We start from the raw sequence: 22,841 nt of genomic DNA, 5'->3' as shown, positions 1-22,841 counted from the left end.
TAAGAAAAAGAAATATAGGCAGTGAAACTCTAAACACCACAAATAATATTGGAAGGTAGAATTAACACAATTACAATCCTGAACCTGCACCACACTATCGGGAGAGAAGAAGATTGCCAAAGGGTCTGGTGGGGTGAATTCACTTCTTTTAGCTATAGTAACTGTGTATAGTAAAATCTAGCCAATAGTGCAAAATACACTGTGATAATTCATCAGCCTCTTCAGTCTTGTGTGGAAACCAGAGACAGTACACCAACATTAACATACTGTGGCTGTAGGGCTCATTTAAAACAATAACAACTTGCTCTCTACAAATAAAATTGTGTCAGCCAATATATGTGGAGATGTTTATATAACTTGTGTTTTTGCTTGTGAGTGATCACAAGAATATCCAATATACTGGCAATGGTGCTATTTATTACTGAGGGAGATTCACTGTATACAGGTGAAGCTTTGGGAAGTGAAGAAAAAGCACAACACTCAAAAGTACGCATAATAGAAAAAAAAAGATTCCTCAGCAGTTTACCGAGGTCATTTATGTTCCATAACATGGGGATTATTTTGACAAATAAGAAGGAGGAAAAATAGTTATGTTTCTCTGGATTCAGAGGAGCCAGGTGGGGTGGTATAGGACAGCCTAGCAGAAAGAGACTGGAAAAAGAACTGATGGAGAGATTAATTTGTCTTGACTTGACAGGCAATATAAGAATGAGTGTTGCTCAGGTATGAAAAGATGGGTATTAATTTCAGACTGGGATTGTAGGAATCAAAAGTTTAAAAAAACCTAACCTTAATAGACTCTTTCAAGACCCCAAAAACAAAAAGGCATTAAGTGAAAAAACATGACTGCATTGCACATTCTTTAAGAGCAAGACGATTTGACTAGTCACATATCAAATTGTAATCATTCTAATTTATAGTGTTACACATTTGAATGAAGGAAATGGAGAAATAAACTTGTTCTTGAATAGTACTATACATAGCTCTGATAAATGTATGGAATTGTAAAGAACAGCTGTAGTTGTCAAATACACTGTCCATTTTCTAACCGGCTTATCTAATTAGGGCAGAAGCAAACAAGTTTTTTCCCCAGTTGTACTGAATACAAGGTAGGAACCAACCTGGCAGGGATGCCATACTTGTAAATATCCATTACCACCCATAAAGGGATGGATGGATAGATAGATAGATACTTTATGAATCCCAAGGGGAAATTCACATACTCCAGCAGCAGCATACTGATACAAAAAAAATATTAAAGATTGATAATAATACAGGTAAAAACAGACAATAACTTTGTATGATGTTAACGTTTAACCCCCCCCCCCCCCCCCCCCCCCGGGTGGAATTGAAGAGTCACATAGATTGGGGGAGGAACGATCTCCTCAGTCTGTCAGTGGAGCAGGACATTGACAGCAGTCTGTCGCTGAAGCTGCTCTTCTGTCTGGAGATGACACTGTTTAGTGGATGCAGTGGATTCTCCATAATTGATAAGAGCCTGATTAGCGCCCGTCGCTCTGCCACAGATGTAAAACTGTCCACCTCCATGCCAACAATAGAGCCTGCCTTCCTCACCAGTTGGCAAGGCGTGAGGCGTCTTTCTTCTTAATGCTGCCTCCCCAGCACACCACCACGTAGAAGAGGGTGCTCGCCACACCGTCTGATAGAACATCTGCAGCATCTTATTGCAGATGTTGAAGGACGCCAGCCTTCTAAGTAAGTATAACTGGCTCTGTCCTTTCTTACACAGAGCATCAGTATTGACAGTCCAGTCTAATTTATCATCCAGCTGCACTCCCAGGTATTTTGAGTACTGAGAAAAGCGCTATATAAATGTAATGAATTATTATTATTATTATTATTATAGGTCTGCACCATCTGCACACAGTCACCTCCGATGATTACGGGGTCCATGAGGGGTCTGGGCCTCCTAAAATCCACCACCAGCTCCTTGGTTTTGCTGGTGTTCAGGTGTAGGTGGTTTGAGTGACACCATTTAACAAAGTCATTGATTAGGTCCCTATACTCCTCCTCCTGCCCATTCCTGATGCAGCCCACGATAGCAGTGTCGTCAGCGAACTTTTGCACGTGGCAGGACTCCGAGTTGTATTGGAAGTCCGATGTATATAGGCTGAACAGGACCGGAGAAAGTACAGTCCCCTGTGGCGCTCCTGTGTTGCTGACCACAATATCAGACGTGCAGTTCCCAAGACGAACATATTGAGGTCTGTCTTTAAGATAGTCCACGATCCATGCCACCAGGTATGAATCTACTCCCATCTCTGTCAGCTTGTCCCTAAGGAGCAGAGGTTGGATTGTGTTGAAGGTGCTAGAGAAGTCTAGAAACATAATTCTTACAGCACCACTGCCTCTGTCTAAGTGGGAGAGGGATCGGTGTAGCATATAGATAATGGCATCCTCCACTACCACCTTCTCCTGATATGCAAACTGCAGAGGGTCGAGGGCGTGTTGAACCTGTGGCCTCAGGTGGTGAAGCAGCAGCCTCTCCATGGTCTTCATCACATGTGATGTCAGAGCAACAGGCCGGAAGTCATTCAGCTCACTAGGACGTGATACCTTTGGGACAGGGGTGATGCAAGATGTTTTCCAAAGCCTCGGGACTCTCCCCTGTTCCAGGCTCAGGTTGAAGATGCGCTGTAGAGGACCCCCCAGCTCCGATGCACAGACCTTCAACAGTTGTGGCGATACTCCATCTGGACCCGCTGCTTTGCTGGCACAAAGTCTCCTCAGCTCTCTGCTCACCTGCGCTGTTGTAATTGTGAGTGGGGATGTCTCTCCTATGCTGGTATCAGCAGAAGGATGTGTGGAGGGTGCAGTACTCCGAGGTGAGAGTGAGAGTGGGTTAGGGTGGTCAAACCTGTTAAAGAAGTTGTTCATTTGGTTTGCTCTCTTCACGTCTCTCTCGATGGTGGCACCCCACTTCGAACTGCAGCCACTGATGATCTTCATCCCATCCCACACTTCCTTCATGCTGTTATTCTGCAACTTCTGCTCCAGCTTTCTTCTGTACTGCTCCTTCGCCGCCCTGAGCTGGACTCGGAGTTCCTTCTGCACGAGCTTGAGCTCATGCTGATCACCGCCTTTAAAAGCCCTTTTCTTCTGGTTCAAAAGGCCCTTGATGTCACTTGTTATCCATGGCTTGTTGTTAGCATAGCAGCGTACAGTTCTTACCGGAACTACAATGTCCATTCAGAAGTTGATGTAGTCAGTAGTGCAGTCAACAACCTCCTCAATGTTCTCACTACGTGATCCCTGCAGGATATCCCAGTCTGTAGTTCCAAAGCATTCTCTCAGAGCCTTCTCTGCCTCGGGGGACCACTTCCTGAATGAGCGTGTGGTTGTAGGTAGGACCCTCACTATTGGTTTGTAGTCAGGCTGAAGAAAAACCAGGTTATGATCTGCTTTCCCAAGTGCAGGCAGCGGGGTGGCGCTCTACGCGTCTTTAACATTTGCATACAGTAAATCAATAGTCTTATTTCCCCGGGTGTTACAGTCCACATACTGGGAGAAGGCAGGTAATGTTTTGTCCAGCGTCACATGGTTAAAGTCTCCAGCGATTAGCACAAGCGCCTCAGGGTGCTGCGTTTGTAACTTAGCAACAGTAGAATGTCACTCGCTATCTCCACGTCCGCCCGAGGAGGGATGTATACAACAACAATAATGACGTGTCCAAACTCTCTGGGCAAGTAATAGGGATGCAAACTTACGGCCAACAGTTCGATGTCCCTGCAGCAAGTGGAGACTTTGACGTTAACAAGTCCAGAGTTACACCACCGTGTATTAACACAGAGAGTGAGTCCTCCTCCTTTGTGCTTCTCACAGGTACTTGCGTCTCTGTCCGCTCTAACTGTGCTAAACCCGGGTAGCTCCACGTTAGCATCTGGGATGGTGGTAGTTAGCCACGTTTCGCAAAAACACAACAAACTGCAATCTCTGTAGGTTCTGACATTTTTCACCAGCGCAGCCAGTTCGTCGATCTTATTTGAGATTGAGTTCACATTTCCCAGAATCACAGAAGGCACTGAAGGCTTAAAACGCCACTTTCTCGCAAGCCGCTTCATTTTTAGCTTAGTGCCGGCTCTGCTGCCACGATACTGCCTTCTTACCTCGTCGGGTAAATAGGGAACCACACCGGCACTGGCATTTGTTCTCAGCGCTCGAAGTTGAGTACTTGAATAGATGAGTCTCGGCGTGTAAAAATCCATGCCCACGTTGTAAAAGTAAGTGTGTCCAGGGAACGAATCCACATAAAATAAAGTGATAGGAGTGATCATTAAAAAAGACAAAAAATAAAAGTAGAAAAATAAAGTTGTACACGGAGCTGCTGAAAAGGCTGTCACTCTCGGCGGCGCCTGAGTCACTATATAAATTAATCAGATATCTAACCTAGACATCTCTGGGATGTCAAAGAACATTCTGCAGGCAGTGTCAGCAAAAGCTATAGCAAGTAAAAATCAGGCAAGTTTCACATGAAATTGCTTTCTCTCTACCAGTTTAGTATTCAATGGTGATGAAATGAGCTGCACCTTATGTAAATGCCAAAAAAATAAAACTTATTTTTTGTTTTAAAACTGGCCAGAGATTTATATGGTCCAGCTCGTTACACTTAAAAATGCAGGTAAAATTTCTCTAATGGTGCAACATGTAATGTTTTGATGGAAGCATGAATGCAGAGATGCACAGTTAGCAAGGCTGCTACAACCGGACACCTCATTGCTGAAAACAGATCAGCAAATACGACATTTCATATATTGGGTTTTCAAAGTGATTAGTGATTGATTGATTGATTAGTGTAACAACTAAAATGTGATGAATGCAGTGAAGGCACACACAACACATATATGAATGGTACCAGAGCGACTGGGAATCAATCAGAACAATTACTGAAGTGTGGATCAGTCCAATTTCTATATCATTAATACACAAGCACAAGCAATAACAAAGTATGATCAGTTATGTGACAAATGCTTAGAATTACATAAATGATTGTATGAGAGTCTGGAAATTATTGGTTCATTTTCAATTGTAAAATCTGAATTTCTCAAAGGTAGTCTTAAAGCTGGCTAAAAGTATCCATCCATCCATCCTCTTCCGCTTATCCGAGGTTGGGTCATGGGGGCAGCAGCTTGAGCAGAGATACCCAGACTTTCCTCTCCCCGGCCACTTCTTCTAGCTCTTCCGGGAGAATCCCAAGGCGTTCCCAGGCCAGCCGGGAGACATAGTCCCTCCAACGTGTCCTGGGTCTTCCCGGGGCCTCCTCCTGGTTGGACGTGCCCGGAACACCTCACCAGGGAGGCGTCCAGGAGGCATCCTGATCAGATGCCTGAGCCACCTCATCTGACTCCTCCCGATGCAGAAGAGCAGCAGCTCTACTCTGAGCCCCTCCCGGATGACTGAGCTTCTCACCCTATCTTTAAGGGAGAGCCCAGACACCCTCCGGAGGAAACTCATTTCAGCCGCTTGTATTCGTGATCTTGTTCTTTCGGTCACTACCCATAGCTCATGACCATAGGTGAGGGTAGGAACATAGATAGACTGGTAAATTGAGAGCTTTGCCTTACGGCTCAGCTCCTTTTTCACCACGACAGACCAATGCAGAGCCCACATCACTGCGGACGCCGCACTGATCCGCATGTCGATCTCATGCTCCATTCTACCCTCACTCGTGAACAAGACCCCGAGATACTTGAACTCCTCCACTTGAGGCAGGATCTCGCTCCCAACCCTGAGAGGGCACTCCACCCTTTTCCGGCTGAGGACCATGGTCTCGGATTTGGAGGTGCTGATTCCCATCCCAGCCGCTTCACACTCAGCTGCAAACTGATCCAGAGAGAGCTGAAGATCACGGCCTGATGAAGCAAACAGGACAACATCATCTGCAAAAAGCAGTGACCTAATCCTGAGTCCACCAAACCGGACCCCCTCAACACCCTGGCTGCGCCTAGAAATTCTTTCCATAAAAGTTATGAACAGAATCGGTGACAAAGGGCAGCCCTGGCGGAGTCCAACTCTCACTGGAAATGGGTTCGACTTACTGCCGGCAATGCGGACCAAGCTCTGACACCGGTTGTACATGGATCGAACAGCCCTTATCAGGGGGTCCGGTACTCCATACTCCCGGAGCACCCCCCACAGGATTCCCCGAGGGACACAGTCGAACGCCTTTTCCAAGTCCACAAAACACATGCAGACTGGTTGGGCGAACTCCCATGCACCCTCCAGGACTCTGCTAAGGGTGTAGAGCTGGTCCACTGTTCCGCGACCAGGACGAAAACCACACTGTTCCTCCTGAATCCGAGGTTCGACTATCCGACGGACCCTCCTCTCCAGAACCCCCGAATGGCTAAAAGGTAAGTGTTATTTAACAACTAATGATCTTCTTCTTTCGGCTGCTCCCATTAGGGGTTGCCACAGCGGATCATCTTCTTCCATATCTTTCTGTCCTCCGCATCTTGTTCTGTTACACCCATCACCTGCATGTCCTCTCTCACCACATCCATAAACCTTCTCTTAGGCCTTCCTCTTTTCCTCTTCCCTGGCAGCTCTATCCTTAGCATCTTTCTCCCAATATACTCAGTATCTCTCCTCTCTACATGTCCAAACCAAAGCAATCTCGCCTCTCTGACTTTTGTCTCCCAACTGTCCAACTTGAGCTGACCCTCTAATGTACTCATTTCTAATCCTATCCATCAAATCTTAGCATCTTTAACTCTGCTCTCCAGCTCTGTCTCCTGCTTTCTGGTCAGTGCCACCATCTCTATGGTCTCACTACTGTCCTGTAGACCTTCCCTTTCACTCTTGCTGATACCCGTCTGTCACAAATTACTACTGACACTCTTCTCCACCCATTCCACCCTGCCTGCCCTCTCTTTTTCACATCTCTTCCACAATCCCCATAACTCTGTACTTTTGATCCCAAGTATTTAAACTCATCCACATTTGCCAACTCTACTCCTTGCATCCACTGACCTCCCCTCTCATTTACACACATGTATTCTGTCTTGTTCTTATTGTCCTTCATTCCTCTCCTCTCTAGAGCATATCTCCTCCTCTCCAGGGTCTCCTCAACCTGCTCCCTACTATCGCTACAGATCACAATGTCATCAGCAAACATCATAGTCCACGGGGACTCCTGTCTAATCTCGTCTGTCAACCTGTCCATCACCATTGCAAATAAGAAAGGGCTCAGAACTGCACACACAAAAAAAAAAAAAAAAAAACAGAAATCTTACAAATGTGACAAAGTGATATTCTGAAAAACCTAATTTAAAAAGTGTGTTATTGCAAAAGTGCTTGTGTAAAACATCCGGAGTTATTTTATGTTCTATCTATTCTCTGATTAATTCAGAACTCAAACAATTTTTTTTTTTTTTACCTTTAGTATTGCCTTTGCCTGAAAAAAAGGTTTAACCTGTGATGCAAAAGGTGGTCTGAATTCAGAGATTAATTTCCAAACTCTTTGGTAATTTAAGGCTTTACCCAACCAAGGAATTGCTGAAAAGGCAAAAGGAAGAAAATAGTGCAGAAACTTGGGGAACAATTATAAATGAGACTAAAAGAACTGAAGTACAAGAGGTAAAATGCTGTGAAGGATTTGTGTGGTAAAAAGAAAATAGGTTGAATTGAAAGCATGCATATTAGGGGAAGCTTGAAGATAAAACAGTTATGGTGCAAGATTGAAGTGTATTGCTGGACACATGTGGAGACAAAGAGGAAAAACTGTGTAAAGTATTAGAGATGGAGTTTCCAGGAGCAAGAAGTACAGGATGAACAACAACTTGATGGAAAGATGTTGTAGTGAAGGATATGCAGAAGACTGGCTGCAATAAGGATATGGCCAGAAATAAAAGTCAATAAAAAGAGAGATTCACCTCCCCTCCAGCAATCCCAGATAAGGGATACGCCAGAAGGTAACCTGATTTCAAAAAAGTGACTTTATTTATCTATTCAGTAGTGCTGGGCAGTATGACCAAAATTCTATATTTCGGTATTTTTCAAAATTGTACCGGTTCCACAGTATTCGACGGTATTTTTTTCCCATGCATGAGTTAACCACATTTTCCACTGCAATTATTACAGTAGACTGGCTAAAAATAACCTATTCCACTGTCATGAGAATTGTACATTGTACAAAGAAACATTTTAATGTGCACACAAGTATTAATACAGGTCTGCATGGCCCCATAAAGTGATAGTTTTCAAGGAGGGGGGCACTAATAAAGAGAAGGAATCACATTGCATGACAGTTGCTGTCAAAATATAGAACCTTTTTATTGAACAAATTTTGCAAACAGCTTAAACTAAAATTTTGACAACAAATTGTCAACCATCCAAAGAGGCATTTAGACTCAGTAAAATATCCAGAGGTGCTTGTCAAAAGTTGTATTGCACTGAACATGTCTTAGAAAAGGAATAAATAATAAATATTTTTTGTAAACCAACTACACTTTCTGTTAATGTTAACAATCTCTGTCCACTGACACGTTAAAGTGACTTTTTAAACAACTTTAAATATTATGCTGTTTAATGATGGCAAACTAATAAATAATAACAATAAAATAAATAATGCAACTTCCAGTAATAATACTATTACTTCAAAACTTCAAGCCCAGGTACATTACACAGTATTCACCAAAATAAAATAAAACAAGTGCAACTTGGTGATGACATCTTTACCAACTGAACCATCATTAAGGCAAATTGCATTAATATGGAGCTTGCTTCAAGCTAAGCTATATACATAAATAATAAAAGTGCAACTTGCATTTATAATGCTATTTGTGCTTTAGTGGGTCCGCGGCTTCAAAAAAAAAAAAAAGGTCAGTTTTTAAATGCAGTTTGTGTCCATCTCCGTGGGCATGATTGCACGACCGTGGGGAGTTGATGAGGTGATTGGGGCAAGTCGCACCCGATCGTTCTCAATTGCTTCGTCGCCTTACTGCAGCATGTGAATAAGGTGCTGCGCTCACGGAGACGTATATTTATAGGCCGGCAGGATAGGTGGAAGGAAAAAAGAAAAGATAGAACATAAGGAGGTTAAAGAAGGGAAAAGGCAGTCATGGGAGACGATCCAGACACCAGGAAGGAGAAGGCAGCACGAGCTGGGGCTCCGTGAGGGAGCTCAGGCTTAGGCGTTCTAGGGGCTGGTTCACCTCACTGACTATGCATGTAGAGTGGGGCGAGCGAAATGTAAGACCTCCCAATGGATCTGAGGAGTGACTGAGTGAGAGCAAAGGAAGATGGGAGGTGTGCCGACCTCGGAAGGTCTTGCTGTGCAGTGTGGTGGCAGCCAAAACAGGGGTTGGCAGAAAGCAGTTCACGCTGCAAAGGCTCCGCCAGCAATGGGTGAGCCGTGGAGACAGAAGGTAGTGTGCTGCGATCGGGTGATTAGAGAGACTGCATTTTAACGGATTTATTTATTATGGATTTTATCCCCACGTTTCACTGGCTTTATGGATTTGCTATTTATTTGGGTACTGTATTTTTCTGAACACTGCACGACAGACACTTTTGGTTTTACTTTGACTGTTTTTAACAAAAGCACTTGAGCACTTTCCATCATCCCCTGGCTTCAATGAGATTTCTCAGTTCATCTCGGTCATAACTATAGTTCAACAGACTCCCATGTGGGAAGAGGGAGTCTGTAGGGGACCGGCACCGTCACAGTATTACACAGTAACCAGGTACATTACACAGTATTGAAAAAAAATAAAATAAAACAAGTACAACTTGGCTTGCAGTATTATCCAGTAGTATAGAAACAGTATTCACACATTTGAACAAAATGATCCACATTCGACCTTTAAAACCAAAGTATCTCCAGACAACAGACACGGCACCTTTTTTTCGTCAAAAGTTCTTCTGTGTCATCAAGTTCAACTTTATTGTCTGCTACAGCTTCAGTTTCAGTTTCAGAATGCTCTCTGTCCATTTTCAACGCTCAATACCTCCATTAACACATGTACTCGGTTGGATACGTATTTTGCGGTGCACCAGTGAAAAAGGTCCCCCCCCTTAAACAGTTTCCCGCTGCACCATGTTCCGAATGTTGTTTAGGCTATTTAAACCGGTGTTCCGGTATAAGAAAAATCCATATCATAACAAAAATAAAAAACGGTTTTTGGTATTAACCAGTATATCGCCCAGCACTACTTATCAGTATTGTAATGGTGATAGCTCAAATACATAAATAATTTCTGCTTCAATTCAGATGTTCACATAATGGATACAGCGAGCGACTGAATGTTCTCAAAAAATAAAAAAAAATAGTATGTTAATAAACGCAGTAAATAAAGACATAATTTAAATGTCAGAAAAATAACACAATTTATACTGTGAAGTTTGGAATTCCGGAGTCAATATGGAAAGGTGAAAGGGTCATGCTAGAGAACAAACTGTTAAAATTTGATGGCAAACATCATATTAAATAAACAAAAGCATCCACTTTTATTTACACAAAATGGTAGAAAAAAAATGAAGGATTTAGGTTAATGGTGCAAAACTGTTTGGATATTTTATTATGGATACCCAGATAAAAATCCAGGTTAGAATATTTACTATTTTTGCCTTTGGTTCAGTGCTTCCAAATTTAAGTCTCATTTTGCATTTTTTTTGAAAAGAGGAAAAATCAGCATTTGAAGGGATATACAGTACCAGCAACACACAGAAAATCTCAAATTAAAGCCAAGGCTTCTTAAAAAAAATACAGTTTCAGCTATACTTCCCCAACATGTTCAAAAAACATCACTTAAATCTAATTCAAACTGATTGTTTCTTCATTTGCATTTAAAAATTTTAAATTCAAATATATGAATACTGAATGAAATATTCAGTAAAATGCTGAATTATCACATGGAGTGATAGTGAACAGGATAGAACACAATTTATATGTAGTATGATAAGAAGGGAACAGCAAGATAAAAATGAACAATCAATTGTGTGAAACAAACTATGGGAAAGCATTACTGCATAGGGCAAAGTACTAAAATAAACATAAAATAATTAACCTGTTGCCCCTTTTGACCTTCCTGTATGGTATCTGTTCCTATCTATGACTTGTCCACTTCGTCATCACTCCAATACAACAAGCACAGTGTTGTAAAACTGCCCCTGTTTTCCTCCTGAGTCTATACTCATTGAACCTGTGGGCTTGAAACAGCATTATGATCTACCTCAGGGTCATAAATGGAAAAAGTCCCAGGATCACACATCAGACTATAGTTCCCTACAAAACCCCCTAATGTGTTTCTATTCCTGAGCCTTTTAATAACTTAAAAGGTCAATGTCCTCAAGGTAGTCATCTTGTTTGTTCTCTTTAAATTTAAAAGATACTGCTGCTTACCTAGCTTGGAATCATAATACTACCTTCTGAACACTTTCCATGCCCTCTGTTTCTCTAGCATTCTTGGATTCTGCTGGATGCTTGCCCTTTAAAGATCTAGGAACTAGTGACAATGGTAACTGACCCGTCTCTTCTTCTACAGCACCCCATAGACAGCCCACCCAGAATATTTAGTACATATATAGGCAACCTTTGGTGCTAAATTTCCCTCAGCAAAGGAATGGCAACATGTTTAATCACTGCCAGTGTCTACATTTTTTGCTTTTTCTGGGGTTTTTAATGGACTATAACCCTGTATCACAATTGCCTATAAATATCCAGTTCATTACATCAACCACCAAACAACTTTAAAAATGGATCAATCTGATTTTTTCAGGGAGGAATTGGATCACAAACAGTATGATAAAACTGTCATGTAATCATATTTATATACATCACAGTTACTGCGGGTGATCTCATTCAAACAAATTCAGAGAGCATTCTTAGAAAGAATGAACATTTTAGGGTGGGAATGTCAATGATGGAGTTCAGGGCACAAGTAAACCATAGTAGGTTTTCCTAAGAATGCTCCTTACAACCTGTTACCTTTCACAGCATTAGCCAAATGTAACCTTAATGCTGATCGTTCTTAATTGGCTTACCAAATAAGATTTTTGCATTAGGGACAAAAGAACAAGGAACTCCATAAATGATCTGAAACCCTATGTGCAACATTAATATAGATGAAAGGTAAACAAATACAGCAGTCACAGTCCATAATCCTAAATAGTGTCAAAATAATAGGACCTAAATTTACCAAATGTTTATTTCTTTAAGCTTCAAAATATATGCATTACAATAAAATGGCTATAAGCACGCAAAAAATAACAGTGCTATCAACATTGCATAACAATACATAAAACAGAATGTGATTTTCGCCATGGATTAAAAAGCGCACACATTTCAGTGTTTAGTCACAGTTTTGATTTTTTTAATTTATTTTAGGTTTAGACCTTTTCTATATATTTTTGACTTTGCTTATCTTTTCTTGCTTTGGCAAGAAATTTTTCTTAATAGATTATATTTGATTGGCATTACCCACACTCCACTAGACTGGCTCAGATCCTACCTCCAACCCCCCGCTGTTACTTCAGGTGTGCCCCAGGGCTCTGTCCTGGGACCCCACCATTTAATTATTTACCGCCTTCCCCTCGGCAATATCTTTCGTAAATATAACATTAGCAAACCTACTGTTTCCTTTCCACCTTCCTCGCTTATTGATTGCATAGCAGAAAATTAAATCCTGGTTTTCCTCAAATTTTCTTAAATTAAATAGTGACAAAACTGAGGTTCTCCTCATTGGCACAAAAACTGATAATTTTTCATTTGTTATTGATAATTCCTCCGTCTCCCCTTCCCCAGAGTCTGGGTGTCATCCTTGACAGTACTTTATCTTTTCACTCCCACATCAATAACATCTCCTGGTCTGCTTATTTCCACCTACGTAACATTACCCGTATTCGCCCCTCCCTCACTCCCCACACCACTGCTATCCTTGTTCATAGCCTTGTCACATCTCGTCTGGATTATTGCAATTCCCTTTTCTTTGGTCTTTCTCGCGACTCTCTTTATAAGCTTCAACTGGTCCAGAATTCAGCTGCCCGCATCATTACTAGAAACCCCTCTATTCACCATATCACTCCCATCTTGCAGCAGCTTCACTGGCTTTCAGTTAAGTTCCGCATTCAATTCAAAATTCTTCTGTTAACTTTTAAGGATATTGTCCCTCCATATCTGTCTGACCTCCTCCATGTTGCCATTCCCTCCTGCACCCTTAGATCCTCTTCCTCCATCCACTTGACTGTCCCCTTCGTCCGTCTTACGACCATGGTGAGCACAGCATTCAGTTGCTCTGCTCCCCAGCTTTGGAACTCATTACCATCCGAGCTTAGAAACATTGATTCATTCTCACTTTTCAAATCTAAACTTAAAACTCATTTGTTAAAGACTGCTTTTTCTCTTTGACTACAATTGCTCTGTCAGATTTTAAATTTTGTATTTTTAGTTTTGTTTATAATGTGTGTATTATGTATTGTTCAGTGTCCTTGAGTCTTTAGAAAGGTGCCTACGAATAAATAAAATGTATTATTACCAATTTTAGCAACCTTTTTTTGGCAATGGCCTGGGCTTAATTATTTTATTATATATTTTTTTACCCTCCTTTAATGTATTCCTGTCATCTCCCGATCCATTTTAACTTGTCTCTTTCCTTGTTCTTTTGCCATCAGGAATAATATATTATCAAATGAAACTAGTAATCATGAATATTTTTTAAAAATACCTTCTTTAACAGTCATTATAGCTTCTCCTCATATCTGCAGAATAAATAAAAGGTTTTCCCTTTAATTCATTGAACCCAATAGCAGAGATAACTGATTAAAACATAATGTACTTTGCAATTTCAAGAAAAACGGAAGGCACACACAAAGAAAAATTGTGACTGCAATAGCTTGAGAATGTGCTATTAAAAGAGTAGCCATATCAAACATGTTTCCAATCTCAAAATTATAACTTGCTTATACAGTATAAATAAATATTTTATATTAGAAGTAGCATACTGTATGTCTGAAATACTACAAAGACATAAGAACTGTACTTGGCCACGTTGCCAGTATAGCAGATATACAAATACCAATTACACAGTAAAAGTCCTAATGTGGTTAAGTAATACAACACAGTAGATAAGTATATACCTCAATTTTCATTCAGGTCACGCTTAATTCTTTCCAAAACTTAGGGATATAAACAGAGCCTTTACCAGCCATAATGTTTATTGAGAACACACCCATACTCACTTCAATTAACGGTAACCTGGCACCCCATGACATCACATTTTTTTTTAACTTGTGCTATATTTTGTAAATATGATCACATAATAATTACTTGAACAGTAGGTAATACTAATTCAGGGTTTGTTTTATGATGAATATACATTTTTCCTTTTTTAATTTCAGACTTAACATATTGCTTAAAACTAAAACTATAAGTAAAATTATTGTTAACTACTTATAGTGGTGTAGCAAATATGTCATAGGCAAAACTGGTAACAAAAGGAATTATTTATATTTTTCACATATATTTTGATACTGCTTAGCTCAATAGATATTTGAGTGGAGCCATTTAGTACAAAGCAAGAGTCAGCACTTGATGGGAAATTTGCACATTTAGATATAAAGGTTCTTTATAATATTTACCAGAGACTGCAATACCCTACTCTTTTTATAACTCATGGTTATACATAAATATAGTGATTAGAGGCCATTTTAATATTAATCTCTTTCACAGCCAGTACATTTTAGATATACCAAATGTGGTAACATAAGACTCACAATGATTTTATGCTTCTTACTAATGTAGGAGTTTATAAAACAATGTAAACATGCTATCTGGAAGTGACCAACCTGTCTGGCTGCATCCTTATCCTGTGATTAAGTCCAATTCTTATGGCTTTGTTTAGCCTCAAATTAATATGAAATAAAATGACCAAGTAAAATATGACAGACTTGCACTGCCAAATGCAAATTTTGTTTAATCTTTTAAACATGACAAACATTTTTAACAGCAAAGCTGACAATGATAACTTTGTTACATAAATTAGTATTAATGATGGTATATTAAGTCATCATAAAAAAGCAAATTAAACTCAGAGCTACAGATAAAATAAATGTCTTGGGGTTCTGCCACACTCCAGGTAAATATTATAAGGAGCCTAAGAGTCAACAAGGAGAAAAGTTCCTTAAAATGAATTACAACATACTGCATTTCTAAATATATAGAGCACAGTAAGTTTTTCAAAGAGAAATGGTGTGTTACATAAAAAAAACCTGAACTGAATAAATAATTATTTAAAATGAAATTCCATTAAGAAACCTAATGGGTTGATTTCCTTTTCTCTTTATAATGCCTGCTGTTGAATATAATGCTTGGCTAACAACTATAGCAAAAAGGTGTTTTCTGTGTTCTGTTATCTAAGTTATTCTGAATTTATCTAGTTTTGAGCCCATAATGCACACACTACTTATACTGTATGTCACCCAACACATCTTACATTTACACTATAAAAAAAGGAAACAATTTTTAAATCATTTTAAATTAGCCTTTAAATGATGTTTTTTTACCTAAAAGAAAGATGTGCACAAAAGAGTTGAAAGACACTTAAAAAGTGAATGCTACAAACTAAGACTCAAAGAAGTCTGGAACACATATACATTTCAGTTGGAATGCCACACAGCCAAACACATGGCTGCTGGACACCCACAATGTTTAATAGCACTTCATTCCATTTCTACTGAGACCTCAATTACAAAGGAATCTTTTCAGGGCATGCCTACTCTGTGTTTGATGTTTACAGCTCTTCCGTGCAGTAGGTGAATGGTCATTAAAAACTGTTTTTACAAAGAAATGTGTATGAACCAAATATCAGGGTCTCTCAGCCTGGGATCCTCGAAGAAGTCACAATACTGCACTAATGTTACAAGATAAATATTTACTACTAAAAACCAAAAAGACTTAAAGAATTATAAAGGAGGTTAAAAAAAGAAAAATCCTAAAAGGGTAAAGCCAATAAGGACAGAAAACATTGTCTTTCTTTTATCCAGCAAAATTTTGCACATAAAAACTAAACGTGGCAGAATATGAGCTGCAATATGCAATACAGTTAATATTCTGTGTTGACTACATTTCATTGGGAAGATCATACTGTACCTAAAACTTGAGGATTCAAACACAGAGCATATCAAAATATATTCAGTGTAAAACAGTTTATAACAGGAAGGAAAAAAAAATAATTCACAACAGTATTATAATAGAGTAAACAATGATAGCAAAAGTAAATTATTCAGGAATTGTGTAGCTTTTATACATATTGCTATAAAAAAACTTACTTGTATATAACCATTTAATATATGTGCAAGTTTTAAAGAAAACTTAAGATATTAAGTTTATATTAACACAGATACATGTCAAATGTTTATACAACAGAGAACACACAATCACATGCATTTTCTAAAACCCTTCCACAAAAACTCACTCTTACAGATACATTTTTTGGGCTATCAATTGAAACAACACACATTTCTTTTTATACGTAAAAATCCTAAAATACACAGGAAAATGCCCCAAATGCACACATTTACTGGGCTGGTAATCAAAACATATGTTCCAAAAGCTATAAAAAACAGCAGCGCTATTCTATGTGCTACTATTCTGTGAAAAGATTATATATACATTCTTTAGTCTGATATCTGCTACACTCTGAACTGTTCAACCATCCAATGTAACCTTTAATATAAAAGCCATCAGAAAATACATTAATTGGAAATATTTTTTCTGATAAGTGTTATATTAAACTTCAAAGCTGTAAGAAGCTTAGCAAGTCTCTTTAGGAAGATACAATAAAACAGTACAAAACAATAAACTATTTTTTAATCATAATTCATTAACAATTGCTTGAGTACTTCTACTGTTTCTCTCCTGATTTCCCTATGTCCTTGTACTAGGTCAAAGAAAAACGTGTTTTATCATTTTGTCATCTAACTGAGAAATCATAGTTGTGAGTTGCAGCTAGAATTAGCATACTGTTTAGCCGTATTTCATGCATATAAGTTTTCTATAAAAATATTTAGCTGCCCCTTTACAGGATAAAAAAATATAAAATAATTAAAAAGTTTCTAAATTGTTTGGTTTCTATTCAGCAGTAGGATGTGTTTCTGATAAAACTTATTAAATCAAAAACTATAGCAATAACAAGAGACTGCAAACTATGTCAACTTATGAAAATTAGCCAAATCAGATCTTCAGATCTTTTTAAAAAAGAAAAAAAATGTAAGCCAACATTACACAGTCTGTTTTATTGATAGCTAGTAACTAAATGAAAAAATTGCAAACTCAGAAATACACACTAAAACTGTCACAAAGTAATGGCAAATTTATAGGCCCCACATTATCATCATTCAGGTATCTTGTTAAAAAAAATAAAAAAAAACTTACATGTAAATACAGTATGTATCTGCATATAAAAACACACATAAAAAATACCAACCTCTGATTTGACAGACATATTATCTTCCACATCAGAGTCATTTGGATCAACAACATCTTCAAAAGGTGGTAAAGTTGGCTTCTTTTTCTCTGATGCTTCAAGCTCTATTTTAAGTTTTGATGGTCGGAATTGGGTTTTGTCCTTTACCTGTCTTTTATCACAGGAAAGATGGGCTGGAGATGTGCTGGACATGGATTTTAGCAAATTCTCTGAGCTACTCTTTTTTCTCTTTTTGGTCACAAGTTCAGAGTCAGTATTAGGTGGCCTTTTGCTTGGGACCTTTCTGTCATTATGCAGGATTACTGTTCCACCACTGTGGACATTACTTGCTTCTACTTTAGGTTCCTTGGACATAGGCTTAGGCTCCTTAAAGGCCATTTTCGGAATAAGTTTTTCATCTTTAAGTGGTCGGTTTTCTTTGGGTTTCTTGGAATCTTTGGAAAGTTTACCGAGTTCCCTGGAAGGTTCTTTCAAGGCACTTCTATGATCTTTTGAGTCCTTAAGGGATTTGTCCTTGTGCTCTTTTGTGGATTTATGAATTTTTGAAAGGCTGCTATTTGTAGCAGTTGTGGTAGTGAGTGTACTACCACCACACTTGGAGAGTTCCTATAAGAAATGAAAAGCAGAACATTAAAATTGACAGCAAGAAACATATTACACAATGCAGTATATTAAAATGCAAGTTGAAAGTCACACATAGGCTTCATAAACATAATACTCTTATCATGGGCTATTTTGCAAAGGACTGCAATCTTGCTATAGTGGAGGTATTTGTACTTTTCACCAATCCTTAAAGCAATGCTGTTGAGATATTGCATCACCTAGGGTGAAACAGTCAAAGTCAAAAAGATAAAGAATAAACACACAGGAACCAAAGGAACCTCACACAGAACAAAGATATCTAGATCTCAGCCTACAGCAATACCTATGGGTATTATTAACTGACACTTATATACAAACCTCTTTGTGAATCCATTCAGTAGGCTCACTTCACTTAAGGCCGTCTTGACAGCATCACAGGCCGTGGGGCAAAGTAGTGCACTGGGGCCTCATTTCAACAGCAAAACAGAAACATACATAGGCATCAGAAACGTTGGGCCCCAGGCCAGTGTACATTATACCTATAGGTTAAGACTGCCCTGCACTGGGTGAAAAATATACAATGCTACTCAGATTGTATAGTCTAGACCTTTGTAATGGAAACTGGTTCTGGGGATGTGCAACAACACTTCTACATACACCTTTACCATAGGAGCTAAATTTCCTCTCTTGTTTGACTTTTTTCATCTCCCAAATCTGAACCAATCTGTCTTTTACAGTACGTATAGAAATTAAGTCATTGATCTTTTTATGAAAGACAAGTATTATGCTGGAAAGGCTATCAACTACTAACTCTGCAGTCTTACTTGAAACCATCAAAGCCCTTGGAAGGAATAATGGATAAAACTGCAGTCTGGGTGTGTGGTACACCAGCAGAAACAAGACCCTGGTAGACTTTGTGAAATGGTAGATATTTTCATATATCATTTTTATCATGGTTGAGCACATCAGGAAGCCGACATTATTATTTGTCCTTGTAACGCTACGTGACATATGCCAGTAGAACTGTGGAGATAAAAAAGATGACTAAGATGCAGCAGGCTAGGCTGCGCTCAAATCCAAATTTTGTTGGTCATACATGACTAAATATAAATTCATTGGTCACCCATAAAAAAATAATTAAAATGCATAGATTCGTTAAAGTGAAATTTCTAACCAGCTTAGCTATGGAATGAAAACTTGATTAAAGTATGTAGGATAAAGGTTTACAACTGGAGAAATGATTTGATTCTACTCTGTCACCAATGTCATTTCTGTTGAGGGATAAAAACAGGCATCCCAGCCGGGGAGGAGCATGGGTTATTACCTGGACAGGAGGCCCGTGAGGAACAATGGATGGATTGGATGGCTGGGCAGAAAAATAACTCTGTGCCCAACCGTTATAATATAATGGATAGATCAGTGGAAGCTGAAACTTGAGAGTGGTTCCATTCGCCATGTGCTAGTTGGCAGTGGTCCTCTTATGAGAACCTAGTTGGGGCACCTACAAGGGCGCTAGGAAGATGGAGTCCAGAAGTGCAGCCCTGTAGGGGTCCCTTGGGATTGGTAGACGACACTATCAGGGGAGGACCACCCTACTTTGCCTATGGCCTGGAAATGCTTACTAGAAGAGACAGAATGGCACCAGAAGTATTCCCGGGTCCCGCATAAAAGGAAGCCTGAAGCCAAACATCAACAAGTTAGAATCAGGAGGTAGTGGGCAAGAATTGTGTGATTTGTGTTCATTTATTGTGTAATTGTGGTTTGTTTTGTTGGTCATATGTGACTAAAATAAAATTATGGGGCACCAATAAAAAATTAATTTAATTCAATTAAAATGCATAGATTCATTAAAGTGAAATATCTAACCAGCTTAACTATGGAACAAAAATGACAAATCATAAAAGTTGATTAAAGTATGTAGGATAATGGGTAGAACTGGAGAAATTTTCAAATTGTAAGAGTTATTTTTTTAATCATTTAATGGATCTATGGATTTTAATTGAATTAAATTAATTATTTTATGGGTGCCCCACGTTTTTATTTTTAGTCATATATGACCAACAAAATCTTAGTACAAGAAAAAAATATGTTTTACTTTTTAGTGCATTTTTGAATAAAATCATGTCACTTAAAAATCTTTTTTATTTATATATATTTTTAGCCACCCTAATTCCAAATGCATGTTGCAAAAACCATAACTTGGGCGGGAAGGTGATTAGCTTGCGCCACCACCATCTACTCAAAGCACCATGATGTTCCAACAATGATGGATGGATTAAAAGCCAGAAGTCTGTATGACCATCAGCATCAAGTGACTCCGTGAGAACCCTAATTACAAAGAGGACTATTTCATTTATGTTAGGTAGAATGCCCAGAGGGGACTGGGTGGTCTCGTGGCCTGGAACAGATTTTATTTTTTTCTTCAGCTTTCTGGAGTTTTTTTTTTTGTTTTTTCTGTCCACCCTGGCCATCGGACCTTACTCCTTTTCTATGTTAACTAAAGTTGTCTTATTTTAATTTCTTATTTTGTCTTTTATTTTTCTTTTCTTCATTATGTAAAGCACTTTGAGCTACCTTTTGTATGAAAATGTGCTATATAAATAAATGTTGTTGTTGTTGTAGTCAGTGTAAGTACAAGGGGGCTCCAGAGAGCCCCAAACCACAGACACAATAAAGCACTGTACGTTGATAGGGTATAATAAAGTAATTTGATTCCTTTCCCAGGTCCTCTTTACAATCCTCCCAATAACAAGCCACGATTATACAATAAATGAACACCCTGTGTGGCAACAGGCTTCCTTTTATGCCAAACATGGGAATGCTTCCGGTGCCATTCTGTCTCCTCTAGGAAGTACTTCCAGGCCATAGACAACGTAGGGTGGTCTTACCATTGACAGCACCGTCTACCAATCCCAAGGGACCCCTATAGGGCTGCACTTCTGGACTCCATCTCCCTAGCACCCTTGCAGGTGTCCCAACTGTATTCTCATATACGAAGACCACTGCCAACTAGCGCATTGGGAATGGAATCACTACCAATTTCCGGCTTCCACAGATCTATCCATTATTTTACAATGGTTGGGCACAGAGTTATCTGTCCATCGTTCCTCCCGGGCCTCCTCTCCAGGTAATAACCCATGCTCCTCCCTGACTGGGATGACTATTCTTATTCCACAACAAAAATAACATTAGCGACAGAGTAGGATTGAATAATTTCTCAATTATAACCATTATCCTACATATTTTAATCAAGTTTTATATGATGTGTCTCTTTCCATAGTTAAGCTGGTTAGAAATTTCACTTTAACAAATCAATGCATTATAATTTAATTAAATTAATTCTTTTATGGGCACCCCATGATTTTATTTTTAGTCACATATGATCAACAAACAAAAATGTTTTTTTTTTTTTACTTTTTAGTACATTTTTGATTACAATCATGTCACTTAAAAATATCTTTTTTTTTTATATATATATTTTTTGCCACCCTAATGCCACACAGTCCTTGGCACGTTACAAAAACTTGACATAATTAATGTACAGATCCTGTGTCAAAACTGATGAAATACTGCATTGTCACCAGAGATCAGCATGCATGCAAAGTTTGAAGGAAATCTTTAAATGTGGGTACAAAATTGACTGCAAAATGTGACCCAGACAAACAGAGAGTGCAATCTGAATATAATCGTGTAATAATAATAATAATAATAATAACAGAAGGTACTCAGTTCACACAGGTTTATTAGCTAAATTTGAATGTACACATGCAATTAAGCAGCATACAGCCTATATGTTTTTAGTGATAGTGTTTTAGTTTCAGCAATTGGATTTATATAAAGATGTTTGCATGGCAGAAAACACGTCATAATTATAATCATGTACATTAAAGACGTCAGTAAGACTCTAGTTACATTTGTTTTAGTAAAGTTAAAATTTGCATTTTGCATTGTTATTACAGCAACTCGACCTGTAAGAGAGTAGGTAGGTGAGACTCTGGGGTTGGGCAGAGCCATGCATGCTAAAAGAGCTTAAAAGGAAGTGCGATAAAAAGCGCAACAGGTCAGATCAGGTCAAGGAAAGAAGACAGTCAGTGCAGCATGAAAGCTCATAAGCATAGCAAATCCCCTTGAAGAGCAACATGAACAGTGGTGTCTCCCAAGGCTAACAGCAGGAGTTGACAAGGGTCCATTCTTTCAAAGGGGCAATAATGTTTCTTTCAAGGACAAGTAAACAGCTGCTTGTTTTTTTTGTGTCAGCCCTGACTCCGCCATACCTTCGTTTGTTACCTTATATTTTGTATGCTGTATAACATGATGACTCATTATATTTTGTTCTCAAAAAACTTAAAACTGTCAATTTTTGAAGTGGTCCATTCAAACTCGAAGTTATAATACCATTAATATGTCTTCCACATATTTTCCAAACGTTACATGACTGAGCAAGTAAAATAATGCTGAGATGTGAAATATTAGGAAAATTATGCATTTTAAACCAAGAATAATTGCTCTGATTGCCAACACAAAATTAATTTGCGATGTGATTAAATATATTGTAAGGTTTCTAAACTCTTTTGGTACTCCCCCCAAAGAGACGACACGCTGAAGAGTGTCCCAAAGCATGATCGCTGCGTCTGTGGAATACAACTTCTACAGTATATTGCCAGGGCAACTGTAGGCTCCCAGCGCTGCAGCAGCTCGTCCCGAAAGCAAAACCGAGTTGACTGTGGTCACGCTATAAGCACCTGCCGTCGATGGGTGATGCAAGGAACATTATAAATGCAAGGAACAGTATTACTTGGCCACGACACTGCCTAATTC

The 22,841-nt window shown here is 38.9% G+C and overlaps 1 protein-coding gene across 4 annotated transcripts in view; it reads right to left on the bottom strand.

Moving 5' to 3' along the window:
* Window positions 1–22,841, bottom strand: part of mllt3 (MLLT3 super elongation complex subunit) — a 400,950-nt gene that overhangs the window by 145,578 nt on the left and 232,531 nt on the right. For all 4 annotated transcript variants that reach the window (XM_051930090.1, XM_051930091.1, XM_051930093.1 and 1 more), the window contains one exon: window positions 17,442–18,047. In XM_051930090.1, the coding sequence (XP_051786050.1) occupies window positions 17,442–18,047 (606 nt within the window). The remainder of the gene's footprint in view (window positions 1–17,441; window positions 18,048–22,841) is intronic.

The sequence above is a fragment of the Erpetoichthys calabaricus genome, chromosome 7 (genome assembly GCF_900747795.2).
Source record: "Erpetoichthys calabaricus chromosome 7, fErpCal1.3, whole genome shotgun sequence".
Classification (NCBI taxonomy): domain Eukaryota; kingdom Metazoa; phylum Chordata; class Cladistia; order Polypteriformes; family Polypteridae; genus Erpetoichthys; species Erpetoichthys calabaricus.
The sequence above is the reverse complement of the archived record's forward strand: the minus strand, read 5'-3'. Positions and strand labels throughout refer to the sequence as shown.